Source organism: Erigeron canadensis, chromosome 6, assembly GCF_010389155.1.
Source record: "Erigeron canadensis isolate Cc75 chromosome 6, C_canadensis_v1, whole genome shotgun sequence".
In the NCBI taxonomy this organism is placed as follows: domain Eukaryota; kingdom Viridiplantae; phylum Streptophyta; class Magnoliopsida; order Asterales; family Asteraceae; genus Erigeron; species Erigeron canadensis.
Window position 1 is genome coordinate 40,433,836 of NC_057766.1, and position 16,459 is coordinate 40,450,294.

The 16,459-nt window shown below is 33.6% G+C and overlaps 2 protein-coding genes across 2 annotated transcripts; both read right to left on the reverse strand.

Moving 5' to 3' along the window:
* Positions 1-4,677: 4,677 nt before the first annotated feature.
* Positions 4,678-7,480, reverse strand: LOC122603557 (glucan endo-1,3-beta-glucosidase-like). The gene is made up of 3 exons (XM_043776284.1): positions 6,689-7,480; positions 5,833-6,181; positions 4,678-5,135 (listed from the first exon to the last, which is right to left on the reverse strand). Exons 1-3 carry the CDS (start codon positions 7,384-7,386, stop codon positions 4,848-4,850), a joined length of 1,335 nt encoding a protein of 444 aa, XP_043632219.1. The 5' UTR covers positions 7,387-7,480; the 3' UTR covers positions 4,678-4,847.
* Positions 7,481-12,668: 5,188 nt separating this feature from the next.
* LOC122605133 lies at positions 12,669-16,083 on the reverse strand. The gene is made up of 3 exons (XM_043778013.1): positions 15,361-16,083; positions 13,931-14,147; positions 12,669-13,468 (listed from the first exon to the last, which is right to left on the reverse strand). The coding sequence occupies exons 1-3, from the start codon at positions 15,610-15,612 to the stop codon at positions 12,996-12,998; spliced, it is 942 nt and encodes a 313-aa protein (XP_043633948.1). The 5' UTR covers positions 15,613-16,083; the 3' UTR covers positions 12,669-12,995.
* Positions 16,084-16,459: the final 376 nt, after the last annotated feature.

Sequence of the window (16,459 nt, forward strand, 5' to 3'; positions counted from 1 at the left end):
TACTTAGGTAGAGGTAAGGTCTGCCTACATCTTAACCTCCCCCATACACCGTCGAGGTATTGGGGCTCAAAACCCGCGGAAGGCGGCACTGAGCAGTTATTTACTTACTTACTTACTTTTCACATGTCACCTGCTTATAGTTTTAGAATGGTTTTTAGGCTAATCTTTAAGAGGATTTATCATTTTATTTTTAAATGTGTCTAACAAGATGAGAAGATCATATCATGAGGTTGATTACTCTAAGCTATGAGGTTAATTACTTTAAGCTAAACCTACATAGACGTGGGCAAAAGATTGGAACTAGTGGAACCTGTTTGGAATCGGTTCCAGTCAATGTGACGACGAACCGGTTCTTTTGGTGTGATTTTTTTTTCCAGTTTTTTTGTCCAAGAACCGGTTTTTGGATCCGAAAGTGGAATCGGTTCCAAAACCGATCAGTTCTTGAGAAACCCAAGAACCGGAATCGTTTTTTTCTGTCCCAAATCTGGATAATCCAAACCGTTTTTTTTTTTGAACCAATTCTTTTTGAAACACGGATTTGGACAAGTCAAAGCCTCCTAACGTTTTCAAAAAGTTTTTAAAAATGACTTCGGTTTAAAAAAGGATTCAATCAACCCAGATCCACAAAACAAATGTCAATTGTTATTTGTTAATAAGAGTTGTCCATGCAAGTTTTCAGGTTCAAAACAAGCCCAACCACTTCAAGGTATCTTTATCACCATGGGCTCCTAATAAACCCAACCCAACAAAAGGTAACAAATAACAACTAATGATAACCAAGATAACGCTTTGTGTATCATTACGAAAGGGGATGATGAAAAATAAAATAAAAAAGAGCAAAATTAAAATGGATTATAAAAAAAATAAAATTAAAAGGAACACTAAAAATCCATAAGAAAATTTTAAAATTCATGATAATTTTAAGGGCTAATTACTTGTAAAGTCCCTCAACTTGTCACCTAAACCTTTTCTGGGGCTCGAACAAAAAAAAGTTCTATTTGAATCAAGAAAAACGGCTAAAATAACTATTGTGGGGACTCGAGGAGGTAACCGGTCAAAAATCTTTTTAAAAGTTATTTTTATTTATTTTTAATTCAGTAAATGATTACATGTTATTTCCAAGTCATTTTCATTTTAAAAAAATTACACCTTCTCAAAATCGATCAATCATCATCATACATACATATATAAACAACTGAAATCCCGTTTATAATACATACATGTATAAACAACACAATACCAAAATCGATCAATCATCATCATCAAAACCATGTCTGCCCAAAGAAGAGGAAGAAGATATGACCCGCCTCACCTTCTCTCCAAACACAATCCAAACAAACATCATTAACGTTCCATATCATTTGTAGTTTTTCTTTTTTTTCCATCATCGTCAAACAACCTCAAAAAAAACAAAACAACGACAACAAATATTCACCTAAAATAACACGGTCAATGGCCATAACAAGTCATCATCAATGTTATCTATCCTAAATCTCTTACTTTTTCCTTTATAAATTATTTAACTTTACTCAATTACAACCGAACAGAATAGCTCAACCAAAATATTTGAACAGAATACCTCGGATCTAATGCAAACAGAAGGTTGCAACAAGGTGGTAGCCTGCTGGCGGCAACAACTGGAGGATAGTAGCGGCGGCCAGTGGCTGCCACAAGGACCGATTGAACAGGAAGAAGAAGAAAGCAGTTCGAGCAGAGCAAACAGTAGCAACAAACAACAAAACAGCAGCGGCGAGCAAGGGTGAAACCCCTAAATACGGTGGCTGTAAGTGGCGGTGAGAAGAATTCGGTGAACAAGAGACAAATAGCCCCTTCCAATGATAAATTATGGCTTTGTTGAAGTTTATGATATGATCTGTCAGCCCTTTGTCGAGTTTGGTGACCTCGGTTTTAATTTTATAGGAATTTAGTGAACCTTTTTTATGCTTAAAATATTTATTAGGGTTTTACCCTAATTTCTTGAAAAAGAAAGAAAAGGGGAAGAACAATAAAGAGGGAAAGAAGAAAGTGACCAATCTATGTGGCAGCAGGCGTGTAACACAATATTATTTTTACTCTTAGGGGTGTAACCGGCTAATTAGAGTCCACGTCAGCTTTAGTAGGTCGCAACCCCACAAAAGTCATTTTAGCCGTTTTCTTTCTCTCAAATAGAACTTTTTTTTGTTCGAGCCTCATAAAAGGTTTCAGTCACAAGTTGAAGGACTTTCCAAGTAATTAGCCCTAATATTAAATATCCAGGGTAACATCTTTCCCCCTTTTTGTATCTTGTCGATAAATGTGAAACAACAACAATATACAATATAGGGATTGATATTTTAGAATGTAAACAACTTTACACTAATTGTCATAGTTTATATCGAACTTCAATCTTGTGCATTTTATGTAATGAACTTTCAAATCCTGCGAATTGTTTGTATGCGGGTATATGTGATAAACATATAAGTTGTCACTTATTGGTTGAATACATACAATGCACAGAATTTGAAATCATTACATACAATGCACGAGAATGAAGCTTGATAGACACCATTATAATTTGTGTAAAGTTGTTGAAATTCTGAAGTACTAATCCCAACAATATATAATTTTATTGGTAAGAGAAAATGATACTTCCATTTGATTGTATAGATACTCCTTTTAAATTCAATAACAAAAAAAGGATAATTAGATGGGAACCTCCTGATCTCATGTACCATTTGGTACCCATTAATCCTCCAGCCAGGCTAGTGTCCAGGTGAATCTCAACTACCTAATAATCCTTGATTATCTCAAGTTTTGCCTTTGGCAAGAGACTCGAACCCGGGATCCCCTGAGAAGTGGTGGCTGGTGGCCACTGAGCTATTAGCGAGTGGTTTAAATTCGATAACAATGTATGTTTGTCTGATATATGCACAAGAAATTTTAAATTTGAATCTTTCTAAATAAATAATTTAAGAAAAATCAGAAAATTTCGAAATGCTCATGGAAATGTTAAACTACATTTATCTAAGTAATAACTTAACACAAAAAACCATAACTTTGGGGCAAGGGTGTAGTCGATAAATTTCATCGGCAAGTTGTTCTGGCAAGACCATAACATATATATTGGCAAGTTTTGACAAGTCAATCGGATAGTTTTGGCCGATTGAAATAAACGTTGGGAGCATGAGGATGTTTGTTGGTAGGTGAGAACAAATAATTGTTTTTTTTTGTTTTGGTGACTTTGGCTCTATCGGCAACTATACCCTTTTAATCGGCACCTTATAACTTTGTTTTGGCTTCTTTTTAGCTTGGCCACATGTCAAACTTTTATAGGTTGCAATCTCGCCAAAATGCGGATATTCAGCTCTATACCTTTGCCCCTTATACATAACCAATTAAGGATTTATTGCATCAGTTTCTCCATGTAGTTGCAGACATCATCCGTCAGCTCAGGGGGATAGTATTCTTCTCAGTCATACATTGCAAATGCTCAAAATGCATGAACTTAATTGCCTTGCGACCGCTTACCTAAGTGTCATGCATTTAGATGGTGTTGAGTTAGGACACATTCGCGCCACAATTGGTGCACTTTTCATCCCCATCTTGTTCCTCGTTATCACACATGCTCATCCACCGTGAGCACTATCTGCCGAACGACCATGCTCTAACATCTATTGCCTCTATGTCTTCATGTCTCTTATGTGCCAGTTTAATCTCCATATCCACGATTTTGTTTCTCTAAAAATCTGATAAACACAATTATTAAGGTGAATGTTAAACATCTTGTTGGTATGCAACATACCTCGGCCAAATGGGATGATGTTGTTTCTTGGCTATACGCCCATTGAAATCAGCAAAGTGCATTATTGGACGACTATTAGTTGCCGCGACTTCTTACTTTCTATGGCAAGAGAGAAATAATCGCTTGTTTAATCCTAATATGAGATCGGCATTCCAGCTTAAAGATGTCATAGTATCTACTGTTAGATTGAAGCTACTTACAATGAAGTTCAAGAACAATGAAAAAAAAGGGAAGCGCCTGCTTGATGCTTGGAAGCTGCCAACATGAGGTTTATATTAGACTAATGTTAGTCAACATCATGTAACTAGCATTAGAAGATATGTAGCTTGCTCTTGTTTTGGTTTTGCTTTTTAGCTTGGGTTACATATATATGCAATACAACATGTATATAGGAACTAATATGGTACTTTGCCATATTACTTGTACGCATTTAGTTCATGTTGTTATAAAAGCTAATCGGGGTATCCCTTTACAAAAAAAAAAAAGGTGAATGTTATTGTTATGGTTAATACAGTTTCCTATATTAGCATGGTGATCCAAGTTGCCACATTCATAGCTAACTACATATGATGATGTGTTTATTAGGAATTTGAACTTATTACGGCTGATGCTAAACTAATGCCGAGGTTATATGAGTTGGGCCGCGATGATGCTCTTAGGGTGCTGAAACTTGTGAAAGGTTCTTGAGGTGGGCATTTCCAATTAATAAAATGCCTACAGATCGATTCGACACATATTTGTGTTTGCTTACTTTCAAACTTTCCGTAGGCTCATTTAGCTTGATTGATTCAATTACTTCACCTTAAACAAGTTATAGTAGAAGATTATCTATAATGGAACTTAAATCATGCTTAAGTCGTAAGTAGAAGTAAAATAGCATGCGCCATAAGACAATATAAATAAAGATGGATGTATTAATTGTTTAGAATAACAAGTCTAAAAATAAAATTACTAAGAATACATCTCTAACTAATGTTTTGTAATAATAATCTAACTAACAAGCCGCAATAACATCCCAATAGGCCAAAGTAATATATATATCGGGTATGAATAATAGTATAATAATCTACACCAACAAAGTCATAGCTAGTAAAATGACTACCGCAGCGAACCTAGCAGCAAAAATCAAGCTCATACTGGTGGTAGCTAGAGATGAATCACGAACATTGGCATTTGCAATGTTAGGACCGGCATTTGTAGAAGAAGCCGGTGGAGCTTTCCCTGGTGAGCCCATAAAAGGTGTAGTTCTGTTAAAAAAAGGAGCATCGTCCCAAGGACCCGACGAAGATGATGGTGCGTCGGCAGAGGACGATGGTCCGTCCGCGGTAACAGCCATTGGTGATGGAGAAGGAGCCTGGAAGTAAAGCATATACATAAACCATGTTAGACGTGATAAAAGCTAGCTTGATATGGATCAATCTGTCACTAAGTAATTTATTTATTTTAGATTATTCAAGATCTAATTATTCACAATGACAAGGAATCTCCTGCAACGTTACAATTTTTTTTATCAATCACGTGATCAAGACGGCACGTTTTTTAACTATTAAACAAGTTCTTCCGGTTTGGACACAGATCGCATTAATGTAGTAGTTCCATGATTACCTTAGATATAAATAAATTAATAAAACTATTCTATGATGCACAAATTACTTCGTAAAATAGAGCTAAACTAAAAAAAAAAACGGTTTTCTCTCCAAGTTATCGTTTTTGCGGACCGAAAATTAAAAAATACCGAATTTCAAAGACCTTGCCCTTTATTTGCATGTATAATTTTTTATGCTAGACTAATCCATGACACGAGTATTTGTTTTGGAATGGTAAAATTTCATCAACAAAGCTAATGCTTAAAAAATTAAAAAATCGATGTCGACATCTTAAAATTTTCATTAAAATAGTAAAATAATTTTGAAATGTGGGAAAAGGGCACATGGTTATCCAACTTTCGGTGGCTTCGATCACTGTGTCAGTATGCCACGTACAAACTAACGTTATCAAACACGTGACAGGTCAATATTGGTCAAACTTGATGTCGATAGAAAAGAATTTACCAGCGGCGCGTGCATAATGCCGACATTGTAGACTTGAGTAAAATCGGGTCGGAATAACCCGAAATTCTTTTCGTCCAATGACGGCCCTTTCAGATTCTCATTGAACAAAGCAAAAATATACGTTTCAAATTTTCGTCCAGGCATTAACGGCGTTCCGTCACCGGAGCTAACTTTCTTCATTAACCCACCAATATAAGCTGCCGCATTTGTAGGATTAGCGTGGACGTTTGCCGGATCACCGCCGGATGGCCACCCTGTTTCCGCCACCACGATTTCTACATCTGGGTAGCCCAGTTTTTTCATTGACACGTGTACGGCGTCCATTAGCTGATCAAACTGGTTTGTGTACCTTTATTGTGAGTAATCCATTAGCTTAAAATTCCAAAAAGTAAAAAAAAAACTACATAACAAAAGCACTAACTAATTACAAACTTAAATATGTTTAACATTCTTATATACAAACTTAACATTCTTATATACAAAAACGAAATATATAGTTTAGGCAACGTTAAATTACAAAAACATTCGTATTTTTATGTCTTTGTTTCTTAAAATTAAATTTTTATACTTTGGTATAAATTTTTCAAAAGTATATTAAAAAGGTGTACACTTTACAAAATGTAATATGTACACTTGACTATTTTAAATAACTACTGGTACTTAACAGATTACTAAAACATTGCTATTTCATCCATAAACAAAAAATGTAAAAACGCTTATTTTGTGATTTAGGAATAGATTCCTTGTAATTTCATATACATTTCATGTCTCGAATCGAATCTAATCTAATAAAGTAAAATAAATATATATATATAATTAATGAAGAAAATAAAAGAAGATGTAGAAAGCTGCTTACGTGATTCCGGTAGCTTTATCAAACAATCCAGGATTAGGCTTAAACAGACAAAAATTAGAGTTACCAGGAGACCACCCAAAATAGGTGTACGGATTAACCATAAACCCGGATTTGGTTTGCTTCAAAAACTCAAGCATCGGACTCAAACTACCCACATCCCAACCGGGTCGAAACGAGGCACTACTCGGAGGATCCGAAGCCAAAAGAATCCCCAAAGAATGCGGACTCGAAATCTTAATCTCATCAAATCCTTGTTTCACAAGAGCAGCATGAAGCACTTTCATAGCAGGTACAAGGTTATCTATCAAGGTCTGTGGGCCCCAATGAAGCACCTCGGTTCCAACACATATGTAATGGATCTTGGTGGCTGGATAGTATGGTTTGATATTTGTATCGATCCAACGCCGGGCGTTGCGTTGGTCTGTGAGTGATGGGATGTCGCCGTTAGGGACGGTGACGGAGACCAAGATTCCGGTGTTGGCGAATGCTTTGATGATTGTTGTGTTCACGTCGAAGATTTTGACTCTGTCGATGGTTGTTTGGGTTTTGAGAAAGTGAGCTACTTGTGAGGGTGGCGGTAGGTTGTCGCCGAGGGTGCCGTAGTTCACGCCGATTGAGATTCCGGTGGGGATGGCGGCGAGAAGGAGGAAGGTGATGACGAGATGAGTGTAGAAAGACGGATGTTTGGGAGTACACATATTGTTGTTGTTGGTGTGTGTTGTTTAGTCAAAAAAGTGTTTGTTGAGTTCAGCTGCTTTTAGTAGAGCTCAAATTCTCCATCTAAGACAACCCACATCATTCTAACCCACATACGAGTAATTCTAACGGTTGGATTACATATTTTATTACTATTATTATTTATTATTTATTCGTTATTGTCAATTTTAAATCCATTAATATATGATTGAATTTGTTGTTCTGTGATAATCTTTGTCATGATATCGTCTCCATAGTTGTCGACATGTTATTATAGGTGTACATGTCTTCAAGTTATTTTTAAGGGTTAAAATTCGAAGATGTTATTACATACTTTTATGTATGTGTCGGATCAGTCATCATATGATGATGATGTGGTAATTGAATTGGCGTTAAGTTTAAATATGGAGAATTTGATGTAAGCCTAAAAACTTCTTGAGAAATGAGTCCTAAGAACCTTTTTAGTACGGGACCTAATAATCCCTTTTGCGGTAAATGGTTTCTTTGCTAGAACCCATTTAGGCTCTATTGATCTTGGCTCTTAATATGTCATTTCGGTAACGTTATTGTTACGTCAAGTGTTAGATTCAAGGAGTTTTTGGTTATTTATAATGGATTATTTTGCAATAGTAATGTAATGGTTATGATTAAATGTATTTTGAAAACTCATTATCCGTAATAGGTTTTTGATGTAGATTTTACGAAAAGGTCATGTCGAAATTTCTATTTTATGTGCGTTGCTTTTATAATGAGTTTTGGTAAATATATTTGTCGAGATTTATAATTGAGTACATTCTTTAAAAAAAAGTCTTATAAAAAAGTCGAGTTGAGTTTGGTCCTCTTGAAAAACAATTTTGTGACTTAGAAATGTGTCTGACACAAGATATTTTTAAAGAAAAATGATAAATTTTTCTAAATATTTTTTCAAATGAATCTCATAACTATGTGATCATAAATGTGGTAGAATCAATAATAGATCAGATTAAGAAATAAAATGAGTAGATTACACTTGTTATGTTTTAAGATGTTTAAAAGAAATTTTAATCAATTTATTAAGAATACATCATTTCCCATTTATATATATATATATATATAATAGTTATTTTGAGAACCTTTTTTTTGCGAGAAGCTTTGAAAACTTTTCAAATTAAACCCAACCGATGATTTACATGAAAATTTTTTTTGAATGTTTTCTGAATAACTTATGTGTAATTTTGAAGTTTATAATTGTGTGGAGCGTGGATTATCATCCGTTATGTAATTATGTGGAGATTTGGATTTTTGATCACATGTGCACGAATATTGCTATGATCACATATATGCAAGTCGATCACATGTAATCATAACAATATTCGTGCACATGTGATCAAGAATCCAAATCTCCTCATAATTGTATAACGGATGATAATATATGCCTCCACACAATTATAAACTTCAAAATTACACATAAGTTATTCAGAAAACAATAAAAAAATAATTTTCATGTAAAGAATAGTTATCGGTTGGGCTTTATTTGAAAGTTCTCAAAGGTAAGGTTCTCAAAATAATTTTTCACTATATATAACATAATGCGTAGTATATTATAATGTAATATATGACATATATATATAGGTTTTAGGTAAAATAAAACAATTATTAAAGTAAAACAAATAAAACAATATGTTTTTCTTCAGTGATAATCACCGTGCATCATGAATATCATGATACATCAATTGTTTCATGAATCTTCGTGCATCAATTTAACCATGATCTAAGGGTCAATATTTTGTCTTATTTGTTCTACTTTAATACTTGTTTTACAATACCCAACCCCTATATATATATATAATAACTAAAAACAAAATATAAATTGATTATCTTAATATATTTATTAAATATTTCATATTACTCGTAGATAGTTTATAAATCATAAACTTATAATTTAACTTTAAATTTGCATTAAAAAATATTAAAAAACATAGATAACATACAAAAAAAAGTAAAATAATAAAGTTACAACAATCATTGATTCATTGTTTTTCTTCTAAATCGAACGAGTTGTGGACTTTTCTTGACTTGGACCAAGTCACACCGGGAGCAAATAAGAGTTATTTAAAGAGTTGCTTAATATTGGCTGTATATTTGATTCTACTCGTAAGAATCAACTCTATCTCTGTACTTCACTTAAGTTTAATTAGACAACAGGGATGATTCACGATCGTTCTTGGGGTCCATAATATTTATTTATAAATATTTTATATATAACAAAATAGTATATCTATTTTCTAGTTGTTTCAATTTGAGGAAATCTCCTTCCTTCTTTTTGAGTTTTGGTCTATAAACCGATCCTGATCATTACGTATTAAAATTCTCTCTTTTATATACCAAAGGTGTCATGAAGTTGCTAGTCATCGATGTTTAGTGCCAAGACTGTCAGATGATCGGCTTTAACTTTTTTTTTTACACACACGTATCAAAATGGATTCAAAATTATTTGAAGTGGAGATGAATGGATATCATCATAAATTTAAATAAGGGAAATGTTAGGTAAAACATGCAGTACTTATCTTAGGTAAAGTAGGGAGATTATGTGAAATTCAGGAAAGGCTATGTATGTTTATCAAATTCAAAAGTTTAATTTGTAATTTTTTTTTATAGTGACAGTATTTAAACTTAAATAAAATCTGCATTACGAATCATTTTGTCATTTAAATAATAGGATATACCCATATTGAGACAGAATAATGATGTAATGTAATATCTACGAACAACTTGGTGGGCAACTGGAATAAGGTCGTGAGACGAGGTGTCAATTGGAATGAGGTGGCGAGACGAGATGTAGTCTAGTTTGATCCGTGCATTTTTTACAGGAATGACTTCGAAATACGTTTGATCAATTCATTTATAATACGTTCTTCTATTCTTTTATGTGATTAGTTAAACAACAATCTTTGAAGGTTTAATATGTAAAAATTGTTTTGTGAAATACAATATAGATTTAAAAGAGATCTCAAACATAACTATTATGACGGCTAACACCGTATTTTCACATTTAAAAGTATATACATCTATATCTATATCTATAGATATGTATTACTCTATAAAGCAAATTACTCTCACTCTTTTAAATAATTAAAATTTTAAAATGACTATATATTACCTCTTTCTTTAATAACTAATTTTAAATATCTTCACCTATTTACCTATATTGCAACATAAATTCTCAAACCCTTAAAAACCATATTAACCACTCTTATACATCAATTAACTTACATTCACTACCACGCCACCACTGCCGCCGCCACACATTCGTCGCTACCATCATCACTGCCGTATTGTGCGAACATCCGTTAAATTTTATAAAGGTCGAAATATCAAACAAGATAGGAATGGAACAAAAGGGCCAATTATTATCACCATGATGGCATGATATCATGGATACTAAAAATTTGCCAGTTGTATGGACAGTATGATTTTATACTTTAATCATTTGATTTTTTTTGTTATAATAAATGTGGGATATGGGATATTGTTTTGTTATGCAAAAAGCCAGAGTGCCAGACACAATAAAACAAAGAACAAAACGATCGACAAAGATAATGTGCGTAGGGCATCATTCATTCATAGTGACCCATTTACACCAGAAGCATAACAAAAAGATATTCACATTCACATCCTTAATAATAAGTAGTTGAATAAACTGTACAATTGTGATTTGTGAGCAGAAGATGGTGATTTAGGTTTAAAATCAGCTGCACCTCTTCTTTATTTCTCATGCTCGATCCTACGTTTCTTTTTTGTTCTTTCTAATGAAAAATGACGTTTCTAACGCCATGAATCATCCTTTTAAGCTAGTATTCCACACACCTGAATCTGATCCCTCTAGTCTCATTTATTTAAGGACTCGTCACTTAATGTATACATAATCATTAACACAAGTTAGAGTAATCATCTTGCTAAAATTGATCATTGATCGATGTCGTTGGATCGATCAAAATATAAACTAAATATCAATACTTAGTAAGGGTAAGTCGAGTATCGCTTTCACAGGGAATCAAAGGAAAGTGTTAAACGAGTTACAAAAGTTGATTAAACTAGACATAAAAATAAAACCGATTGATGATTGAGTTGATTTGATTAAAAACTAAAACTGATTGTGAACTTAACAGCTTAAACAATAATAATAAAGGGGATCATTCTCATGCTTCAAACTAAATTGATTGGTTGTGATGATTCACGATAATGAAAACCGGGAAATTGACACAACTAGACTTCTAATTCATTGAAGTAAAACTACAGGTTCATGAGAGATTCATTCAATAATCAATGATCAATTAACTAATTAAAATCAATAGATAAATGAATTTCATTCAAAGTCATAAACAAGTAATCATTCAAACAATCCAAACAACATTAGATGTAAAAGACTAATGAGGAATTAAACATCTAATTCAACATGAGTATGAGAAAGATTGAACATAAATGACTTACATAATTGTTCACATGAGAATGATCAAAAGAAAACCTATCCTATCATCTTCATTATTGAATCTTCAATTTGAATTGTCATCTTCATGAATTGGTGATTTGATGATATTGGGGTCTTCTCTATGTTGGAAACTGATATTGTGTGTGAAAAATATGAATGGTAACTTCCTAAGTCGTGAATAGAATAATTATAATCTGGAAATTAATTAAAACCAATAAAATCGGATTTTCGTCCAGCAACTGGCTTAAGCTACTACCCTCCTGGGCGTAACCTACGCCCCTTGTAACTTCAATTGGCGTAACCTACTGCCAAAACTGGCGTAGCTTACGCCCCTTATACTTTCCAGATTTCCAGATTTCTTCCTTGAACTTCATTCGACTTGTTTGACTTGCTTCTTGACCCGTGTTTGATCCTTTTAGCTCCAAATTGTAACTTATGACCTGAAACACTTAATCAAACATAAAAACGCCCTAATCGTCTATTAAACTTCACAAAACATGTCATTTTCATATTCTAAAGTTATACGAATTAGGCGTTTATCAATCAGCAGCCAAACTAACCATTTTACGTGATAGAAATAGAAAGACATGAATGATAGGGAACCGTGTTTTCCACCAGCTTGGTGGGTGATATAGTTTGAAACAAAAAGAAAAAAACTACTGTAACAAAGTAAACACGAGTACATTTTAACAAAGGAAGGAACATATTGATGGTAGCTGTAAACATACAAAAACAACACAAGTCAACAAAATGCAGTACAGAAAAATCCACAGCATATGAACTCTACCAAGGAATATATTCGAAGTTTTATATCCATAAATATAAACTTTATCATCTGTGTATTGGAAGAAAAGTATAATATAGTTCAAGCAACCTCTTTAGACATCTCAATGAAAGAATATATATCAAAAACAAAACTTCAGATCCACATAACAAAACACTGAGGATCAGATCAAATGATGAAAAAATAAACACATGAAAACCTATAAAAACCGATAAATAAACATAGCAAAAGCACCAGATTTCTTCAGGTGCGGGAAAAAAAAACAAGTATACCATCCCCATCAGGACATCCGATGGCCAGAAAAAAAAAGCATCAATCGTGACGGGTTTGTCTTATTTAGCCGTAAATTTCTATACATCTCAGGGTGTTCTTAGCCTCCACCTATCAATCTTAGATCGGCCCGAGGACTTCTTCAAATGGTTCCTGTCTGTTTCTATTTCAAATTGGATCAAAGTTTTGAGCCGGTTCAGGTGTCCAGCACAGAGTTTGTGTTCAGAAACAAAGGAGTAAGGAACTGTTTCTAGTTCATATAGGGTTTGTCTCTGATAGGGGGACTGCCATTTGGATTGAAGATAAGCAAGAGACCTCCATGGAGGAAGTGGCATGGAGTTCTGTTTAAGGGAAGATTTAGCAGCTTCCACCATTACTTGAAGAAACTGTTTCAGTTTTGGCAATGAACCCACATAGACAACAGGAAGCAACTTCAGTATCCTACTGTAGGAGGGAACGGCTCTAGCTATCTCAAAGTGACTCCTAAAGTCAATGTCAATGATTAAACGGTCAGAGTTTCCTGAACCGTTGTAGTTTATAATGTCAATGTATTCATGATCTCCTGCGTATTCATGCAATATTTATATCGTCAACAACACCACAAAACAAACACTACAATGCTACTCATATTGAATAGAGGCAGTGAAATGGACAATCAATCAAAATGAGTTCAGGTCAATTTTATACTCCATCCGTCCCATATTAAATGTCCAATTTTGACTTGTCAAGTCAATTTCCTCCGCCTTTGACCATAAATATCTTTGTTTGAGTTATACATTCATATGTATATCATGGTTTAGAGTTTCAATATATATATCATCTTATAAGTTTCTTATGTGTATCAGAGTAGGAGACAACCACTTCTGCATAGTCAAATCAAAAACCGACCCAATTAACCCATTTGGAAACGTTGATTTCAAGTGTTGTTTTAAGATGTGCTATTTGGGATAAAATGGAGCGCGGGCTGATATTTTAATGTCTACTTATAAACGGAAATATTAAAGATATTAGGCTTAAAGATTACCTCCAGGAACTTTTCCGGTGCCCAGCCACCTTGATATGCACACAGCAGCATCATAACCAGAAAACCTCAGAAGTTTGACCAGAGAGAACCTTATGCAACTAGCTTTACAAGAACCACATCTGAGAAACTCAAGGTCCATCGAATTGATGGATAAGATGAGAGAATTGACCACTGACAGCAAGTCCATCCCATGTTGATCCGGGGAAACTTTGTAGTGCTAGATGAACGAAAAGAAAATTTTTGAATAAAGGCAGCTTTACAAATTTTTAAAAAAAAAAAAGAAAAGAAGGCAACATTAATACAGATCACTTAAGGTTGTTTCTGTTTCATAAGCATTGACCTTAAAAACTATAAAGGTATGATACACTGGCCTTGATCAATATCACAACGCAAGTTGATCTAACTTAAGTTCATCATTCTATATAAAAATAGAACTTTGAGCGAAATCTGGTACAGATTTGGATCACTGACCTGTCATAAAGGTCAAACTTATTTTGATGCCAATCCTACCAGAGAAATACGCTGGTTCATGACTCAACATACTCATGCATTCACACTTAACATTCTAAAATCTGAAATTATTAACTAACCCTTCAATTAGCATTGCAGAATATTGACGACATAGATTTTAGTCCACAAGATTAACTTATTAAGTTCATATTACGTCGAAAGGGAGAAGTGTTGTTACAGTTTCGAGGAAAGCAATGCTGCCTAGAAAGAGCAACTCTCATAACAAGTGCAATCAATAATTGTCAGACAAATGCTAAATGCTGGTGGTGTTAACTTATCAACCAAATTTTACCTATATATAATCACACAAGTCTCGTGGGTACATTTAATGGCAGAATATTCCTCAAGAAAACAAATTTAGTACTGTAACAATTTGGCATGATATCTTAAACCAATTTTGTTTAAATTTGCAATTATTTTTGATGCAGAGAATCCACATCCATAGTTGTTGCTAAGAATCTTTACTATATTTCATCCATTCTTAGCATTCAAGTTTACCTTTAAAAAAAAAATGGATATACTTATTTCGAACTTTTGGTGGGTCCCTAATCCATGGGAACAACAATATTTGTTGAAATATGTAGATACAACATTTTCATTTCAAAATCAGGCGAAAATATTTGTTGCAAATGTTATAATATAACATCACAAATTCTTCATTTTCCACCTAACATTTACCTAAACTTATCTAAATTTTTCGAATTCCAACAACTCAACTTTCTTTCTATCAATCTATCCTATAACAAAAATAATTTTAATCATGACATAATCTAGTTGATCATAAAGAAATAGTCATTTATGAGAGAGAGATATATGATAGAACACATAGATGGTACCTAAAAAAGTGCATTATTATATACATTATACAATGAATAAAGAAATACTACTATATTAGTTCTTGAAGACAGATAGAAAGATACCGAAATCTTGTCGGCAAGGTGAGCAAGTTCACAAAACCCGGAATCGCTATCGCTGCTACACCGAGAATCACCACCACAACTACTTCCATTTTCCAAGAAGTCACTAACCATTGCTGCCAAATCATGTTCACTTTCATGACTAAATGCACCACCCAACATTTGTCCCCCACCACCACCGGAACCACCATCACCCACCATTAACCACGGGTCTCCGGTTGCAGCATACACTCTACAATCCATACCCACCACCATAAAATTCACTCAAAATTCAATAAAAATCTCACCTTTTTCCATATATTAACATACCCAATTACTCTTTTTTAATAAAATCAGGTACCCAGATAAAAAAGTTTCAATCTTTATCCGAAAAATGAAAAGATCAAAACCTAGATTTGATAAAGGGAAAAAATTAAAAACACAACGGAATTCCCTGTAAACAAAATTTTGTAATTCAAAATCTAGAAATAAAAAAAATAAAATCTGTTTTTCCCTATTTTCTTGTCAGTTTTTTATGTCAATGTCAAAGATACCAAAATTCCGCCATGTCTTGTTGGTTTGTTATCTTATTGCTTAAAATTATGAGTCATATTTTTAAAAAACTGAAAAAAAGATGTAAAATTGAGATGGAATTTGTGAAAAGAATCAATAAATGGGATCCAAAGGGGGTGATGATATAAGAATTAAAATTGTGAGAGAATTTAGGCAGAGGTTTGTACAATTAGCCCACAGAGGATGAAGAAGAAAGAAAGAATGAAAAGGGGGGAGGAAACTAATATAAAGATGAGTTATGGGGTGGAAATGAAATGACTAAAATGGGCTTTTGTTGGAGGATTTACCGTGAAACGGACCTTTTTTAAGTGGATGATGTTGGTGATGTACGTATTTAGACGTGAATTTTGAGCATATTCCTTTTTGGGGTATTTTCGTCTTGAGGACTTTTTTTTTCTTTTAAACTAGATTTTGTACCCGGGCATTACCCCGGAAAAAATAACTACACATAAAATGTCGTGACAAAAGTTAAAAAAGTAAAAGTATAAAAAGTAAGTAAAAGAAAAACTTTCTTTTGAAAAGTAAAAGAAACGAAAGCGATGTTGCAAAA

What these genes read in the sequence shown, in the direction of transcription:
- LOC122605133 (XM_043778013.1), bottom strand. Translation starts at nt 15,612, where the DNA reads ATGGTGGTGGGTATGGATTGTAGAGTGTATGCTGCAACCGGAGACCCG. An exon ending in ACCTTGCCGACAAGATTTCG is followed by an intron (nt 14,148 to 15,360) that starts GTATCTTTCTAT and finishes TCGTTCATCTAG; the next exon opens with CACTACAAAGTTTCCCCGGA. An exon ending in CACCGGAAAAGTTCCTGGAG is followed by an intron (nt 13,469 to 13,930) that starts GTAATCTTTAAG and finishes ATGAATACGCAG; the next exon opens with GAGATCATGAATACATTGAC.
- LOC122603557 (XM_043776284.1), bottom strand. Translation starts at nt 7,386, where the DNA reads ATGTGTACTCCCAAACATCCGTCTTTCTACACTCATCTCGTCATCACC. An exon ending in GATAAAGCTACCGGAATCAC is followed by an intron (nt 6,182 to 6,688) that starts GTAAGCAGCTTT and finishes CTCACAATAAAG; the next exon opens with GTACACAAACCAGTTTGATC. An exon ending in GCATTATGCACGCGCCGCTG is followed by an intron (nt 5,136 to 5,832) that starts GTAAATTCTTTT and finishes CTTTACTTCCAG; the next exon opens with GCTCCTTCTCCATCACCAAT.